Below are 16209 nucleotides of genomic sequence, written 5' to 3' on the forward strand. Positions count from 1 at the left end.
TGTGTTGCTGGTTGTACAGTGTGATACAGGTTGTGTTGCTGGTTGTACAGTGTGATGCAGGTTGTGTTGCTGGTTGTACAGTGTGATGCAGGTTATGTTGCTGGTTGTACAGTGTGATGAAGGTTGTGTTGCTGGTTGCACAGTCTGATGGTGGTTGTGTTGCTGGTTGTACAGTGTGATGAAGGTTCTGTTGCTGGTTGCACAGTCTGATGGTGGTTGTGTTGCTGGTTGTACAGTGTGATGAAGGTTGTGTTGCTGGTTGTACAGTGTGATGCAGGTTGTGTTGCTGGTTGTACAGTGTGATGGAGGTTGTGTTGCTGGTTGCACAGTGTGATACAGGTTGTGTTGCTGGTTGTACAGTCTGATACAGGTTGTGTTGCTGGTTGCACAGTCTGATGGAGGTTGTGTTGCTGGTTGTACAGTCTGATACAGGTTGTGTTGCTGGTTGTACAGTCTGATGGTGCTTATCAAGAGAACATCCCTGGTCATCCCTACTGCCTCTGATCTGGTGGACTCACTAAACAGAGAACATCCCTGGTCATCCCTACTGCCTCTGATCTGGAGGACTCACTAAACAGAGAACATCCCTGGTCATCCCTACTGCCTCTGATCTGGTGGACTCACTAAACAGAGAACATCCCTACTGCCTCTGATCTGGTGGACTCACTAAACAGAGAACATCCCTACTGCCTCTGATCTGGTGGACTCACTAAACAGAGAACATCCCTACTGCCTCTGATCTGGTGGACTCACTAAACAGAGAACATCCCTACTGTTTTTACTACAACAACATACCGCCTGGTTTGCTTAATGTAGAGGAATTTGAAATGATTTATACTTAAGTATATTTAAAACCAAATACTTTTCAGACTTTTACTCAAGTAGTATTTTACTGGGTGACTTTTACATTTACTATTAAGGTATCTTTTACTCAAGTATGATACTTGGGTACTTTTTCCACCACTGGATGGTTGTCTATCGGTAATCCTATAGATCCAGGTCTCTATCATCTCAGCAGCTTAGCTGTCAGGTCAGGCATCTGTCTCCTATAGATCCAGGTCTCTATCATCTCAGCAGCTTAGCCAGCAGGTCAGGGGGTTCCAGGCATCTGTCTCCTATAGATCCAGGTCCCTATCATCTCAGCAGCTTAGCCAGCAGGTCAGGTCAGGCTTCGGTCTCCTATAGATCCAGGTCCCTATCATCTCAGCAGCTTAGCCAGCAGGTCAGGTCAGGCTTCGGTCTCCTATAGATCCAGGTCTCTATCATCTCAGCAGCTTAGCCAGCAGGTCAGGTCAGGCATCTGTCTCCTAGAGATCCAGGTCTCTATCATCTCAGCAGCTTAGCCAGCAGGTCAGGTCAGGCATCTGTCTCCTATAGATCCAGGTCCCTATCATCTCAGCAGCTTAGCCAGCAGGTCAGGTCAGGCATCTGTCTCCTATAGATCCAGGTCCCTATCATCTCAGCAGCTTAGCCAGCAGGTCAGGTCAGGCATCTGTCTCCTATAGATCCAGGTCTCTATCATCTCAGCAGCTTAGCCAGCAGGTCAGGGGGTTTCAGGCATCTGTCTCCTATACATCCAGGTCTCTATCATCTCAGCAGCTTAGCCAGCAGGTCAGGTCAGGCGTCTGTCTCCTATAGATCCAGGTCTCTATCATCTCAGCAGCTTAGCCAGCAGGTCAGGGGGTTCCAGGCGTCTGTCACCACTTATACTGTAGGCCTCTCACACCAGCAAATCCAGACACACACACACACACTATGTGGATCATGTCCCCTCTGTACTTTGATGGCATCGTGTTAAACTCTTCAGTCGACCACAGGGATGTCTGACCCGACCTGTGATTTTTATCTTCATGATCGTATCATATTCATGCTTAAGTACTCTTCAAATAAAGTATGACTAAATATTTTGTATTCTGTTGTTCACAGAGCGATCACAATGGGGAAAGGCTGCATGAAGGCAATCAAGTACTTCCTGTTCCTCTTCAATGTCCTCTTCTTCGTAAGTATCTTATTTCCCAGACACAGATCACATGCCTATACAGTGCAGGACCTCAGCCTCTCCTCTGAGTGGATGAAACCGTGACAATAACCGTCTGATCGATATGACATGACCGCCACGGCTCTATTGCCCTGTTGGACCGGTTTGAGGTCGAGTCGGTGGGAGGGAATGTGAACTCATCAACACACACCAACTACTCTGTCATCCTTTGTCCTCTGTTTCACTCTCTCATTCTCTGACATCATTCATTCTCTCATTCTCTGACATCATTCACTCTCGCTCGCCCTTTAGCTCTCTCTCATGCTCTCTCTCTCTCATGCTCTCTCTCTCTCTCATGCTCTCTCTCTCTCATGCTCTCTCTCTCTCATGCTCTCTCTCTCTCATGCTCTCTCTCTCTCATGCTCTCTCTCTCTCATGCTCTCTCTCTCTCATGCTCGCTCTCTCTCATGCTCGCTCTCTCTCATGCTCGCTCTCTCTCATGCACTCGCTCTCTCTCTCTCATGCCCTCGCTCTCTCTCATGCCCTCGCTCTCTCTCATGCCCCCTCTCTCCCTGGTTTCTTCATTAGAGAGCAGATTAAGTGATTGTGGCCTGGTTACCACGGAGATACTCATCCGCTCAGTCCCTGGCTCCCACAGCCCCCCCCCTCTCTCTACCATCCATCATTCCCATCTCTGAACAGAGTAAATTAAGTGTGATCCAGAGCTTAAGGCTTTAAGTTACACTGTGAATGTATGGTGTGATCTCACTATTAACATGTAGAGACATGTAGAGAAACTAGAATGGAACAGGACTGATGTAGAGAAACTAGAATGGAACAGGACTGATGTAGAGAAACTAGAATGGAACAGGACTGATGTAGAGAAACTAGAATGGAACAGGACTGATGTAGAGGAACTAGAATGGAACAGGACTGATGTAGAGAAACTAGAATGGAACAGAACTGATGTAGAGAAACTAGAATGGAACAGAACTGATGTAGAGAAACTAGAATGGAACAGGACTGATGTAGAGGAACTAGAATGGAACAGGACTGATGTAGAGGAACTAGAATGGAACAGGACTGATGTAGAGAAACTAGAATGGAACAGGACTGATGTAGAGGAACATCACTACTAACAGGACTGATGTAGAGGAGTTTAGTCTTATTTACCATTGTGTATTGACTCTCTGTCTCTCTCTCTCTCTCACCCCCCCCCCTTCTCTGCAGCTGTTTGGCGCCCTCATCATGGGGTTCGGACTGTGGGTCCTTCTGGACAAGGAGAGCTTCATGGTCATCCTGCGTAAGTTTAACAAACTACACATACTAATGTGGCAGTCATTTCACCAGAGGAATGGTAGAAAGACAGTAATGTGGTAGTCATTTCACCAGAGGAATGACGGTAATGTGGCAGTCATTTCACCAGAGGAATGACGGTAATGTGGCAGTCATTTCACCAGAGGAATGACGGTAATGTGGCAGTCATTTCACCAGAGGAATGACGGTAATGTGGCAGTCATTTCACCAGAGGAATGACGGTAATGTGGCAGTCATTTCACCAGAGGAATGACAGTAATGTGGCAGTCATTTCACCAGAGGAATGACAGTAATGTGGCAGTCATTTCACCAGAGGAATGACAGTAATGTGGCAGTCATTTCACCAGAGGAATGACAGTAATGTGGCAGTCATTTCACCAGAGGAATGACAGTACTGTGGCAGTCATTTCACCAGAGGAATGACAGTACTGTGGCAGTCATTTCACCAGAGGAATGACAGTAATGTGGCAGTCATTTCACCAGAGGAATGACAGTAATGTGGCAGTCATTTCACCAGAGGAATGACAGTACTGTGGCAGTCATTTCACCAGAGGAATGACAGTAATGTGGCAGTCATTTCACCAGAGGAATGACAGTACTGTGGCAGTCATTTCACCAGAGGAATGATAAAGACAGTAATGTGGCAGTCATTTCACCAGAGGAATGATAAAGACAGTAATGTGGCAGTCATTTCACCAGAGGAATGATAAAGACAGTAATGTGGCAGTCATTTCACCAGAGGAATGACAGTACTGTGGCAGTCATTTCACCAGAGGAATGACAGTAATGTGGCAGTCATTTCACCAGAGGAATGACAGTACTGTGGCAGTCATTTCACCAGAGGAATGACAGTAATGTGGCAGTCATTTCACCAGAGGAATGACAGTAATGTGGCAGTCATTTCACCAGAGGAATGACAGTAATGTGGCAGTCATTTCACCAGAGGAATGACAGTACTGTGGCAGTCATTTCACCAGAGGAATGATCATGATAGCAATAGTTGATGCCCATCTATTCCTCTCTGTTTTATATGATAATGCAGCCGTGATGGCGAGCGGGGATGCAGACCCTGATGAGTCTTCTGTTACTTCTGGTACATTGTTTACTTTGCCTGCACTGCTCCATTGTTGATACAATGTATCATTTCATCTGTTATAACCAAGAGCACAGACCAGTCTGAGTTGACTTTATGTTGATACAATGTATCATTTCATCTGTTATAACCAAGAGCACAGACCAGTCTGAGTTGACTTTATGTTGATACAATGTATCATCTGTTATAACCAAGAGCACAGACCAGTCTGAGTTGACTTTATGTTGATACAATGTATCATCTGTTATAACCAAGAGCACAGACCAGTCTGAGTTGACTTTATGTTGATACAATGTATCATCTGTTATAACCAAGAGCACAGGCCAGTCTGAGTTGACTTTATGTTGATACAATGTATCATTTCATCTGTTATAACCAAGAGCACAGGCCAGTCTGAGTTGACTTTATGTTGATACAATGTATCATATCATCTGTTATAACCAAGAGCACAGACCAGTCTGAGTTGACTTTATGTTGATACAATGTATCATTTCATCTGTTATAACCAAGAGCACAGACCAGTCTGAGTTGACTTTATGTTGATACAATGTATCATCTGTTATAACCAAGAGCACAGGCCAGTCTGTGTTGACTTTATGTTGATACAATGTATCATTTCATCTGTTATAACCAAGAGCACAGACCAGTCTGAGTTGACTTTATGTTGATACAATGTATCATTTCATCTGTTATAACCAAGAGCACAGACCAGTCTGAGTTGACTTTATGTTGATACAATGTATCATCTGTTATAACCATGCTCCATGTCATCTACAAGACCCTGCTAGGTAAAGTCCCCCCTTATCTCAGCTCGCTGGTCACCATAGCATCTCCCACCTGTAGCACACGCTCCAGCAGGTATATCTCTCTAGTCACCCCCAAGACCAATTCTTTCTTTGGCCGCCTCTCCTTCCAGTTCTCTGCTGCCAATGACTGGAACGAACTACAAAAATCTCTGAAACTGGAAACACTTATCTCCCTCACTAGCTTTAAGCACCAACTGTCAGAGCAGCTCACAGATTACTGCACCTGTACATAGCCCACCTAAAATTTAGCCCAAACAACTACCTCTTTCCCAACTGTATTTAATTTTTATTTATTTATTTATTTTGCTCCTTTGCACCCCATTATTTTTTTATTTCTACTTTGCACATTCTTCCATTGCAAAACTACCATTCCAGTATTTTACTTGCTATATTGTATTTACTTTGCCATCATGGCCTTTTTTTGCCTTTACCTCCCTTCTCACCTCATTTGCTCACATTGTATATAGACTTGTTTATACTGCATTATTGACTGTATGTTTGTTTTTACTCCATGTGTAACTCTGTGTCGTTTTATCTGTCGAACTGCTTTGCTTTATCTTGGCCAGGTCGCAATTGTAAATGAGAACTTGTTCTCAACTTGCCTACCTGGTTAAATAAAGGTAAAATAAATAAAATAAAAAAATAACCAAGAGCACAGACCAGTCTGAGTTGACTTTATGTTGATACAATGTATCATCTGTTATAACCAAGAGCACAGGCCAGTCTGAGTTGACTTTATGTTGATACAATGTATCATCTGTTATAACCAAGAGCACAGGCCAGTCTGAGTTGACTTTATGTTGATACAATGTATCATCTGTTATAACCAAGAGCACAGGCCAGTCTGAGTTGACTTTATGTTGATACAATGTATCATCTGTTATAACCAAGAGCACAGGCCAGTCTGAGTTGACTTTATGTTGATACAATGTATCATCTTTTATAACCAAGAGCACAGGCCAGTCTGAGTTGACTTTATGTTGATACAATGTATCATTTCATCTGTTATAACCAAGAGCACAGACCAGTCTGTGTTGACTTTATGTTGATACAATGTATCATCTGTTATAACCAAGAGCACAGACCAGTCTGTGTTGACTTTATGTTGATACAATGTATCATCTGTTATAACCAAGAGCACAGGCCAGTCTGAGTTGACTTTATGTTGATACAATGTATCATTTCATCTTTTATAACCAAGAGCACAGACCAGTCTGAGTTGACTTTATGTTGATACAATGTATCATCTGTTATAACCAAGAGCACAGGCCAGTCTGAGTTGACTTTATGTTGATACAATGTATCATTTCATCTTTTATAACCAAGAGCACAGACCAGTCTGAGTTGACTTTATGTTGATACAATGTATCATCTGTTATAACCAAGAGCACAGACCAGTCTGAGTAGACTTTATGTTGATACAATGTATCATTTCATCTGTTATAACCAAGAGCACAGGCCAGTCTGAGTTGACTTTATGTTGATACAATGTATCATTTCATCTGTTATAACCAAGAGCACAGGCCAGTCTGAGTTGACTTTATGTTGATACAATGTATCATTTCATCTGTTATAACCAAGAGCACAGACCAGTCTGAGTTGACTTTATGTTGATACAATGTATCATTTCATCTGTTATAACCAAGAGCACAGACCAGTCTGAGTTGACTTTATGTTGATACAATGTATCATCTGTTATAACCAAGAGCACAGACCAGTCTGAGTTGACTTTATGTTGATACAATGCATCTGTTATAACCAAGAGCACAGGCCAGTCTGAGTTGACTTTATGTTGATACAATGTATCATTTCATCTGTTATAACCAAGAGCACAGGCCAGTCTGAGTTGACTTTATGTTGATACAATGTATCATCTGTTATAACCAAGAGCACAGGCCAGTCTGAGTTGACTTTATGTTGATACAATGTATCATCTGTTATAACCAAGAGCACAGGCCAGTCTGAGTTGACTTTATGTTGATACAATGTATCATTTCATCTTTTATAACCAAGAGCACAGACCAGTCTGAGTTGACTTTATGTTGATACAATGTATCATCTGTTATAACCAAGAGCACAGACCAGTCTGAGTAGACTTTATGTTGATACAATGTATCATTTCATCTGTTATAACCAAGAGCACAGGCCAGTCTGAGTTGACTTTATGTTGATACAATGTATCATTTCATCTGTTATAACCAAGAGCACAGGCCAGTCTGAGTTGACTTTATGTTGATACAATGTATCATTTCATCTGTTATAACCAAGAGCACAGACCAGTCTGAGTTGACTTTATGTTGATACAATGTATCATTTCATCTGTTATAACCAAGAGCACAGACCAGTCTGAGTTGACTTTATGTTGATACAATGTATCATCTGTTATAACCAAGAGCACAGACCAGTCTGAGTTGACTTTATGTTGATACAATGCATCTGTTATAACCAAGAGCACAGACCAGTCTGAGTTGACTTTATGTTGATACAATGTATCATCTGTTATAACCAAGAGCACAGACCAGTCTGAGTTGACTTTATGTTGATACAATGTATCATTTCATCTGTTATAACCAAGAGCACAGACCAGTCTGTGTTGACTTTATGTTGATACAATGTATCATCTGTTATAACCAAGAGCACAGACCAGTCTGTGTTGACTTTATGTTGATACAATGTATCATCTGTTATAACCAAGAGCACAGACCAGTCTGAGTTGACTTTATGTTGATACAATGTATCATTTCATCTTTTATAACCAAGAGCACAGACCAGTCTGAGTTGACTTTATGTTGATACAATGTATCATCTGTTATAACCAAGAGCACAGACCAGTCTGAGTAGACTTTATGTTGATACAATGTATCATTTCATCTGTTATAACCAAGAGCACAGGCCAGTCTGAGTTGACTTTATGTTGATACAATGTATCATTTCATCTGTTATAACCAAGAGCACAGGCCAGTCTGAGTTGACTTTATGTTGATACAATGTATCATTTCATCTGTTATAACCAAGAGCACAGACCAGTCTGAGTTGACTTTATGTTGATACAATGTATCATTTCATCTGTTATAACCAAGAGCACAGACCAGTCTGAGTTGACTTTATGTTGATACAATGTATCATCTGTTATAACCAAGAGCACAGACCAGTCTGAGTTGACTTTATGTTGATACAATGCATCTGTTATAACCAAGAGCACAGACCAGTCTGAGTTGACTTTATGTTGATACAATGTATCATCTGTTATAACCAAGAGCACAGACCAGTCTGAGTTGACTTTATGTTGATACAATGTATCATTTCATCTGTTATAACCAAGAGCACAGACCAGTCTGTGTTGACTTTATGTTGATACAATGTATCATCTGTTATAACCAAGAGCACAGACCAGTCTGTGTTGACTTTATGTTGATACAATGTATCATCTGTTATAACCAAGAGCACAGACCAGTCTGAGTTGACTTTATGTTGATACAATGTATCATTTCATCTTTTATAACCAAGAGCACAGACCAGTCTGAGTTGACTTTATGTTGATACAATGTATCATCTGTTATAACCAAGAGCACAGGCCAGTCTGAGTTGACTTTATGTTGATACAATGTATCATTTCATCTTTTATAACCAAGAGCACAGACCAGTCTGAGTTGACTTTATGTTGATACAATGTATCATCTGTTATAACCAAGAGCACAGGCCAGTCTGAGTTGACTTTATGTTGATACAATGTATCATTTCATCTTTTATAACCAAGAGCACAGACCAGTCTGAGTTGACTTTATGTTGATACAATGTATCATCTGTTATAACCAAGAGCACAGACCAGTCTGAGTAGACTTTATGTTGATACAATGTATCATTTCATCTGTTATAACCAAGAGCACAGGCCAGTCTGAGTTGACTTTATGTTGATACAATGTATCATTTCATCTGTTATAACCAAGAGCACAGGCCAGTCTGAGTTGACTTTATGTTGATACAATGTATCATTTCATCTGTTATAACCAAGAGCACAGACCAGTCTGAGTTGACTTTATGTTGATACAATGTATCATCTGTTATAACCAAGAGCACAGACCAGTCTGAGTTGACTTTATGTTGATACAATGTATCATTTCATCTGTTATAACCAAGAGCACAGACCAGTCTGTGTTGACTTTATGTTGATACAATGTATCATCTGTTATAACCAAGAGCACAGACCAGTCTGTGTTGACTTTATGTTGATACAATGTATCATCTGTTATAACCAAGAGCACAGACCAGTCTGTGTTGACTTTATGTTGATACAATGTATCATTTCATCTTTTATAACCAAGAGCACAGGCCAGTCTGAGTTGACTTTATGTTGATACAATGTATCATCTGTTATAACCAAGAGCACAGGCCAGTCTGAGTTGACTTTATGTTGATACAATGTATCATCTGTTATAACCAAGAGCACAGACCAGTCTGAGTTGACTTTGCAAGTTCTTTATTATGAAGCCTAGATCAATGGGCCGGGCAGGGTAGCCTAGTGGTTAGTGTTGGACTAGAAACCAGAAGGTTGCAAGTTCAACTCCCCGAGCTGACAAGGTACAAATCTCTCGTTCTGCCCCTGAACAGGCAGTTAACCCACTGTTTCCTAGGCCGTCATTGAAAATAAGAATTTGTTCATAACTGACTTGCCTAGTTAAATAAAGATAAAATATATATATAAAATAAAGGTAAAAATATAAAGAATAATGGGGGGAAAAAATCTTTGGAGTACTTTAAATGGATTGACTTGCCTAGGTAAATAAAGGTAAATCAACTCCATCTTTCACCCAATCAGATGGCTTTATTCATCACAAAACCATTTGATGTTGCCAATTTATTTTATTGATTACTTCATTGGCAAAGTGGGTTAGGGTTAGGCAGGAAATGCCAACAGGAAACTTAGGCAGGAAATGCCAACAACGAACAGTGAGCAATTGTATTCATGCATTAAAAATAAATTATAATAATGAAAGAAAAGCATTTCAAGTTGGAATTCTGTCAAGTTAGTGTGGCAGAGTTGGAACAATTGTTGTTAACGAACAATAATGACAAACCTCCTGGCATCGACAACTTAGATGGAAAGCTACTGAGGATGGTAGCTGACTCTACAGCCACTCCTATCTGTCATATTTTTAATCTGAGCCTAAGAGGAAAGTCTTTGTCCTCAGGCCTGGAGGGAAGCCAAAGTCATTCCACTACCCAAGAGTGGTAAAGCCGCCTTTACTGGTTCTAACAGCAGACCTATAAGCTTGCTGCCAGCTCTTAACAAACTGTTGGAAAAAATTGTGTTTGATCAAGTACAATGCTATTTCTCTGCAAAATAAATTAACAGCAGACTTTCAGCATGCTTATAGAGAAGGGCACTGAACATGTACTGCACTGACACACATGACTGATGATTGGTTGAAAGAAATGGATAATTAGAAGATTGTGGGAGCTGCGTTGTTTGATTTCAGTGCAGCTTTTGATATTATTGACCATAACCGGTTGTTGAATTACCGTGGATTCTATCTAATAGAACTCAGGGGGGTTTCTTTTAGTGGAAGCTTCTCTAATGTCAAACATTTTAAAGTTTGGTGTACCGCAGGGCAGCTCTCTAGGCCCTCTACCCTTTTTTTCTATATGACCCATATTACCAGAAGTAACCTTTTATTTCTTTCTACTGGGATTCGTGCGCATTTGATAAAATTTCACAAAACCACGTCGCGGGTCGTTTTAAACTAATCAGTAATGTGGCAGTCATTTCACCAGAGGAATGACAGTAATGTGGCAGTCATTTCACCAGAGGAATGACAGTCATGTGGCAGTCATTTCAGGCTAGGCCACGGGACGAACAGGATACGGGGGGCGAACAGGATGCGGGGGACGGGGGGCGAACAGGATGCGGGGGACGGGGGCTAACAGGATGCGGGGGACGGGGGCGAACAGGATGCGGGGGACGGGGGCTAACAGGATGCGGGGGACGGGGGCTAACAGGATGCGGGGGACGGGGGCTAACAGGATGCGGGGGACGGGGCGAACAGGATGCGGGGGACGGGGCGAACAGGATGCGGGGGACGGGGGGCTAACAGGATGCGGGGGACGGGGGCTAACAGGATGCGGGGGACGGGGGCGAACAGGATGCGGGGGACGGGGGCGAACAGGATGCGGGGGACGGGGGCTAACAGGATGCGGGGGACGGGGCGAACAGGATGCGGGGGACGGGGCGAACAGGATGCGGGGGACGGGGCGAACAGGATGCGGGGGACGGGGCGAACAGGATGCGGGGGACGGGGCGAACAGGATGCGGGGGCGAACAGGATGCGGGGGCGAACAGGATGCGGGGGCGAACAGGATGCGGGGGGCGAACAGGATGGGGGGCGAACCGGATGCTAGGCCACGGGGCTAGGCCACGGGGCTAGGCCACGGGGGCGAACAGGATGCGGGGGCGAACAGGATGCGGTGGGCGACCAGGATGCGGTGGGCGACCAGGATGCGGTGGGCGACCAGGATGCGGTGGGCGACCAGGATGCGGGGGCGAACAGGATGCGGTGGGCGACCAGGATGGGGGGCGAACAGGATGCTAGGCCACGGGGCTAACAGGATGCGGGGGACGGGGCGAACAGGATGCTAGGCCACAGATTTTTTTTCTCCCTCCGTCGATATCGCGATACTAATTGGTATCGTGAGACTTGGCCTGGTCGTATATATTGTTTGTAAAATGTTGTTATCGTGACGTCACTAGTGTGAGCTGTAGTAAGGGTTTATACCAAGGTCTTTATAGTAGCATGTAGTGGTGTGAGCTGTAGTAAGGGTTTATACCAAAGTCTTTAGTGGCCTGAATCAGGAATTATGTGAGGATGAGTTGAAACAAAGCCCAACCAGCCTAACGATCATTCCAGAGCTGGTTGTCCCAAGTGGCACCCTATTCCCTACATATATAGTGCACTACATTTGACTAAGTAGTTCCACGCCCTCCTCCCACCACCGCTCCCTCCTCCCACCACGGTTCTCCCAAGCCCTCCTCCCACCACCGCTCCCTCCTCCCACCACTGTTCTCCCACGCCCTCCTCCCACCACCGCTCCCTCCTCCCACCACGGTTCTCCCACACCCTCCTCCCACCACTGTTCTCCCACCACTGTTCTCCCACGCCCTCCTCCCACCACCGTTCCCTCCTCCCACCACCGCTCCCTCCTCCCACCACTGTTCTCCCACACCCTCCTCCCACCACCGTTCTCCCACACCCTCCTCCCACCACCGTTCTCCCACGCCCTCCTCCCACCACCGTTCTCCCACGCCCTCCTCCCACCACCGCTCCCTCCTCCCACCACGGTTCTCCCACGCCCTCCTCTCACCACTGTTCTCCCACGCCCTCCTCCCACCACCGCTCCCTCCTCCCACCACCGTTCTCCCACGCCCTCCTCCCACCACGGTTCTCCCACGCCCTCCTCCCACCACCGCTCCCTCCTCCCACCACCGCTCCCTCCTCCCACCACCGTTCTCCCACGCCCTCCTCCCACCACGGTTCTCCCACGCCCTCCTCCCACCACCGCTCCCTCCTCCCACCACTGTTCTCCCACGCCCTCCTCCCACCACCGTTCCCTCCTCCCACCACCGTTCCCTCCTCCCACCACCGTTCCCTCCTCCCACCACCGCTCCCTCCTCCCACCACCGTTCTCCCACGCCCTCCTCCCACCACTGTTCTCCCACGCCCTCCTCCCACCACTGTTCTCCCACGCCCTCCTCCCACCACTGTTCTCCCACGCCCTCCTCCCACCACTGTTCTCCCACGCCCTCCTCCCACCACTGTTCTCCCACGCCCTCCTCCCACCACCGTGCCCTCCTCCCACCACCGTGCCCTCCTCCCACCACCGTGCCCTCCTCCCACCACCGTTCCCTCCTCCCACCACCGTTTCCTCCTCCCACGCCCTCCTCCCACCACCGTTCTCCCACGCCCTCCTCCCACCACCGTTCCCTCCACCCACCACGTAAACCTATGATTTCTTTGTTTTTGGGGATCCAGCTGCAGGCGTCGTACCCATCTCTCCCTCCACTCCCCCGGGTGCTATCCCAGGTGCCTCTCCCTCCACCCACCACTCTCCCGGGTTCTATCCCAGAGGCTGCTTGCCACTCCCTCCACCCACCACTCCCCCCGGGTTCTATCCCAGAGGCTGCTTGCCTCTCCCTCCACCCACCACTCCCCCCGGGTTCTATCCCAGGGGTGCTATCCTAGCCGTTCTCTAGATGTTCCAACGTTAGAGGAGAGAGGGATCTGTTCTCTAGATGTTCCAACGTTAGAGGAGAGGGATCTGTTCTCTAGATGTTCCAACGTTAGAGGAGAGGGATCTGTTCTCTAGATGTTCCAATGTTAGAGGAGAGAGGGATCTGTTCTCTAGCCGTTCCAACGTTAGAGTAACGGTAATGAGGAGAGGGATCTGTTCTCTAGCCGTTCCAACGTTAGAGTAACGGTAATGAGGAGAGGGATCTGTTCTCTAGCCGTTCCAACGTTAGAGGAGAGAGGGATCTGTTCTCTAGCCGTTCCAACGTTAGAGGACAGAGGGATCTGTTCTCTAGCCGTTCCAACGTTAGAGGAGAGAGGGATCTGTTCTCTAGATGTTCCAACCTTAGAGGAGAGGGATCTGTTCTCTAGATGTTCCAACGTTAGAGGAGAGGGATCTGTTCTCTAGATGTTCCAACGTTAGAGGAGAGGGATCTGTTCTCTAGATGTTCCAACGTTAGAGGAGAGGGATCTGTTCTCTAGCCGTTCCAACGTTAGAGTAACGGTAATGAGGAGAGGGATCTGTTCTCTAGCCGTTCCAACGTTAGAGGAGAGGGATCTGTTCTCTAGCCGTTCCAACGTTAGAGGAGAGGGATCTGTTCTCTAGATGTTCCAACGTTAGAGGAGAGTGATCTGTTCTCTAGATGTTCCAACGTTAGAGGAGAGTGATCTGTTCTCTAGATGTTCCAACGTTAGAGTAACGGTAATGAGGAGAGGGATCTGTTCTCTAGATGTTCCAACGTTAGAGTAACGGTAATGAGGAGAGGGATCTGTTCTCTAGATGTTCCAACGTTAGAGGAGAGGGATCTGTTCTCTAGATGTTCCAACGTTAGAGGAGAGGGATCTGTTCTCTAGATGTTCCAACGTTAGAGGAGAGAGGGATCTGTTCTCTAGATGTTCCAACGTTAGAGGAGAGGGATCTGTTCTCTAGCCGTTCCAACATTAGAGTAACGGTAATGAGGAGAGGGATCTGTTCTCTAGATGTTCCAACGTTAGAGTAACGGTAATGAGGAGAGGGATCTGTTCTCTAGATGTTCCAATGTTAGAGGAGAGGGATCTGTTCTCTAGTTGTTCCAACGTTAGAGTAACGGTAATGAGAGGGATCTGTTCTCTAGATGTTCCAACGTTAGAGGAGAGGGATCTGTTCTCTAGATGTTCCAACGTTAGAGGAGAGGGATCTGTTCTCTAGATGTTCCAACGTTAGAGGAGAGGGATCTGTTCTCTAGCCGTTCCAACGTTAGAGGAGAGGGATCTGTTCTCTAGCCGTTCCAACGTTAGAGGAGAGGGATCTGTTCTCTAGATGTTCCAACGTTAGAGGAGAGAGGGATCTGTTCTCTAGATGTTCCAACGTTAGAGGAGAGGGATCTGTTCTCTAGCCGTTCCAACGTTAGAGGAGAGGGATCTGTTCTCTAGCTGTTCCAACGTTAGAGGAGAGGGATCTGTTCTCTAGATGTTCCAACGTTAGAGGAGGTGGATCTGTTCTAGATGTTCCAACATTAGAGTAACGGTAATGAGGAGAGGGATCTGTTCTCTAGATGTTCCAACGTTAGAGTAACGGTAATGAGGAGAGGGATCTGTTCTCTAGATGTTCCAATGTTAGAGGAGAGGGATCTGTTCTCTAGTTGTTCCAACGTTAGAGTAACGGTAATGAGGAGAGGGATCTGTTCTCTAGATGTTCCAACGTTAGAGGAGAGGGATCTGTTCTCTAGATGTTCCAACGTTAGAGGAGAGGGATCTGTTCTCTAGATGTTCCAACGTTAGAGGAGGTGGATCTGTTCTAGATGTTCCAACATTAGAGTAACGGTAATGAGGAGAGGGATCTGTTCTCTAGATGTTCCAACGTTAGAGTAACGGTAATGAGGAGAGGGATCTGTTCTCTAGATGTTCCAATGTTAGAGGAGAGGGATCTGTTCTCTAGATGTTCCAACGTTAGAGTAACGGTAATGAGGAGAGGGATCTGTTCTCTAGATGTTCCAATGTTAGAGGAGAGGGATCTGTTCTCTAGTTGTTCCAACGTTAGAGTAACGGTAATGAGGAGAGGGATCTGTTCTCTAGATGTTCCAACGTTAGAGGAGAGGGATCTGTTCTCTAGATGTTCCAACGTTAGAGAGAGGGATCTGTTCTCTAGATGTTCCAACGTTAGAGGAGAGAGGGATCTGTTCTCTAGATGTTCCAACGTTAGAGGAGAGGGATCTGTTCTCTAGATGTTCCAACGTTAGAGGAGAGGGATCTGTTCTCTAGATGTTCCAACGTTAGAGGAGAGGGATCTGTTCTCTAGCCGTTCCAACGTTAGAGGAGAGGGATCTGTTCTCTAGCCGTTCCAACGTTAGAGGAGAGGGATCTGTTCTCTAGCCGTTCCAACGTTAGAGGAGAGGGATCTGTTCTCTAGATGTTCCAACGTTAGAGGAGAGGGATCTGTTCTCTAGCCGTTCCAACGTTAGAGGAGAGGGATCTGTTCTCCTAGATGTTCCAACGTTAGAGTAACGGCAATGAGGAGAGGGATCTGTTCTCTAGCCGTTCCAACGTTAGAGGAGAGGGATCTGTTCTCTAGCCGTTCCAACGTTAGAGGAGAGGGATCTGTTCTCTAGCCGTTCCAACGTTAGAGGAGAGGGATCTGTTCTCTAGCCGTTCCAACGTTAGAGGAGAGATCTGTTCTCTAGCCATTCCAACGTTAGAGGAGAGGGATCTGTTCTCCTAGATGTTCCAACGTTAGAGGAGAGATCTGTTCTCTAGCCA

The 16209-nt window shown here is 45.6% G+C and overlaps 1 protein-coding gene across 2 annotated transcripts in view; it reads left to right on the top strand.

The window, feature by feature from the left end:
- Positions 1-1908: 1908 nt before the first annotated feature.
- The window catches only part of LOC116361828 (CD82 antigen-like), a 30186-nt gene continuing 15885 nt past the window's right edge, over positions 1909-16209 (top strand). For both annotated transcript variants that reach the window (XR_004207653.1, XM_031816119.1), the window contains exons 1-2: positions 1909-1999; positions 3209-3281. Coding sequence is in view for 1 of the 2 variants with exons in the window: in XM_031816119.1 (XP_031671979.1) it covers positions 1937-1999; positions 3209-3281 (136 nt within the window). In the remaining variant the exon portion in view is untranslated. The remainder of the gene's footprint in view (positions 2000-3208; positions 3282-16209) is intronic.

The sequence above is a fragment of the Oncorhynchus kisutch genome, unplaced genomic scaffold, assembly GCF_002021735.2.
Source record: "Oncorhynchus kisutch isolate 150728-3 unplaced genomic scaffold, Okis_V2 scaffold747, whole genome shotgun sequence".
In the NCBI taxonomy this organism is placed as follows: Eukaryota; Metazoa; Chordata; class Actinopteri; order Salmoniformes; family Salmonidae; genus Oncorhynchus; species Oncorhynchus kisutch.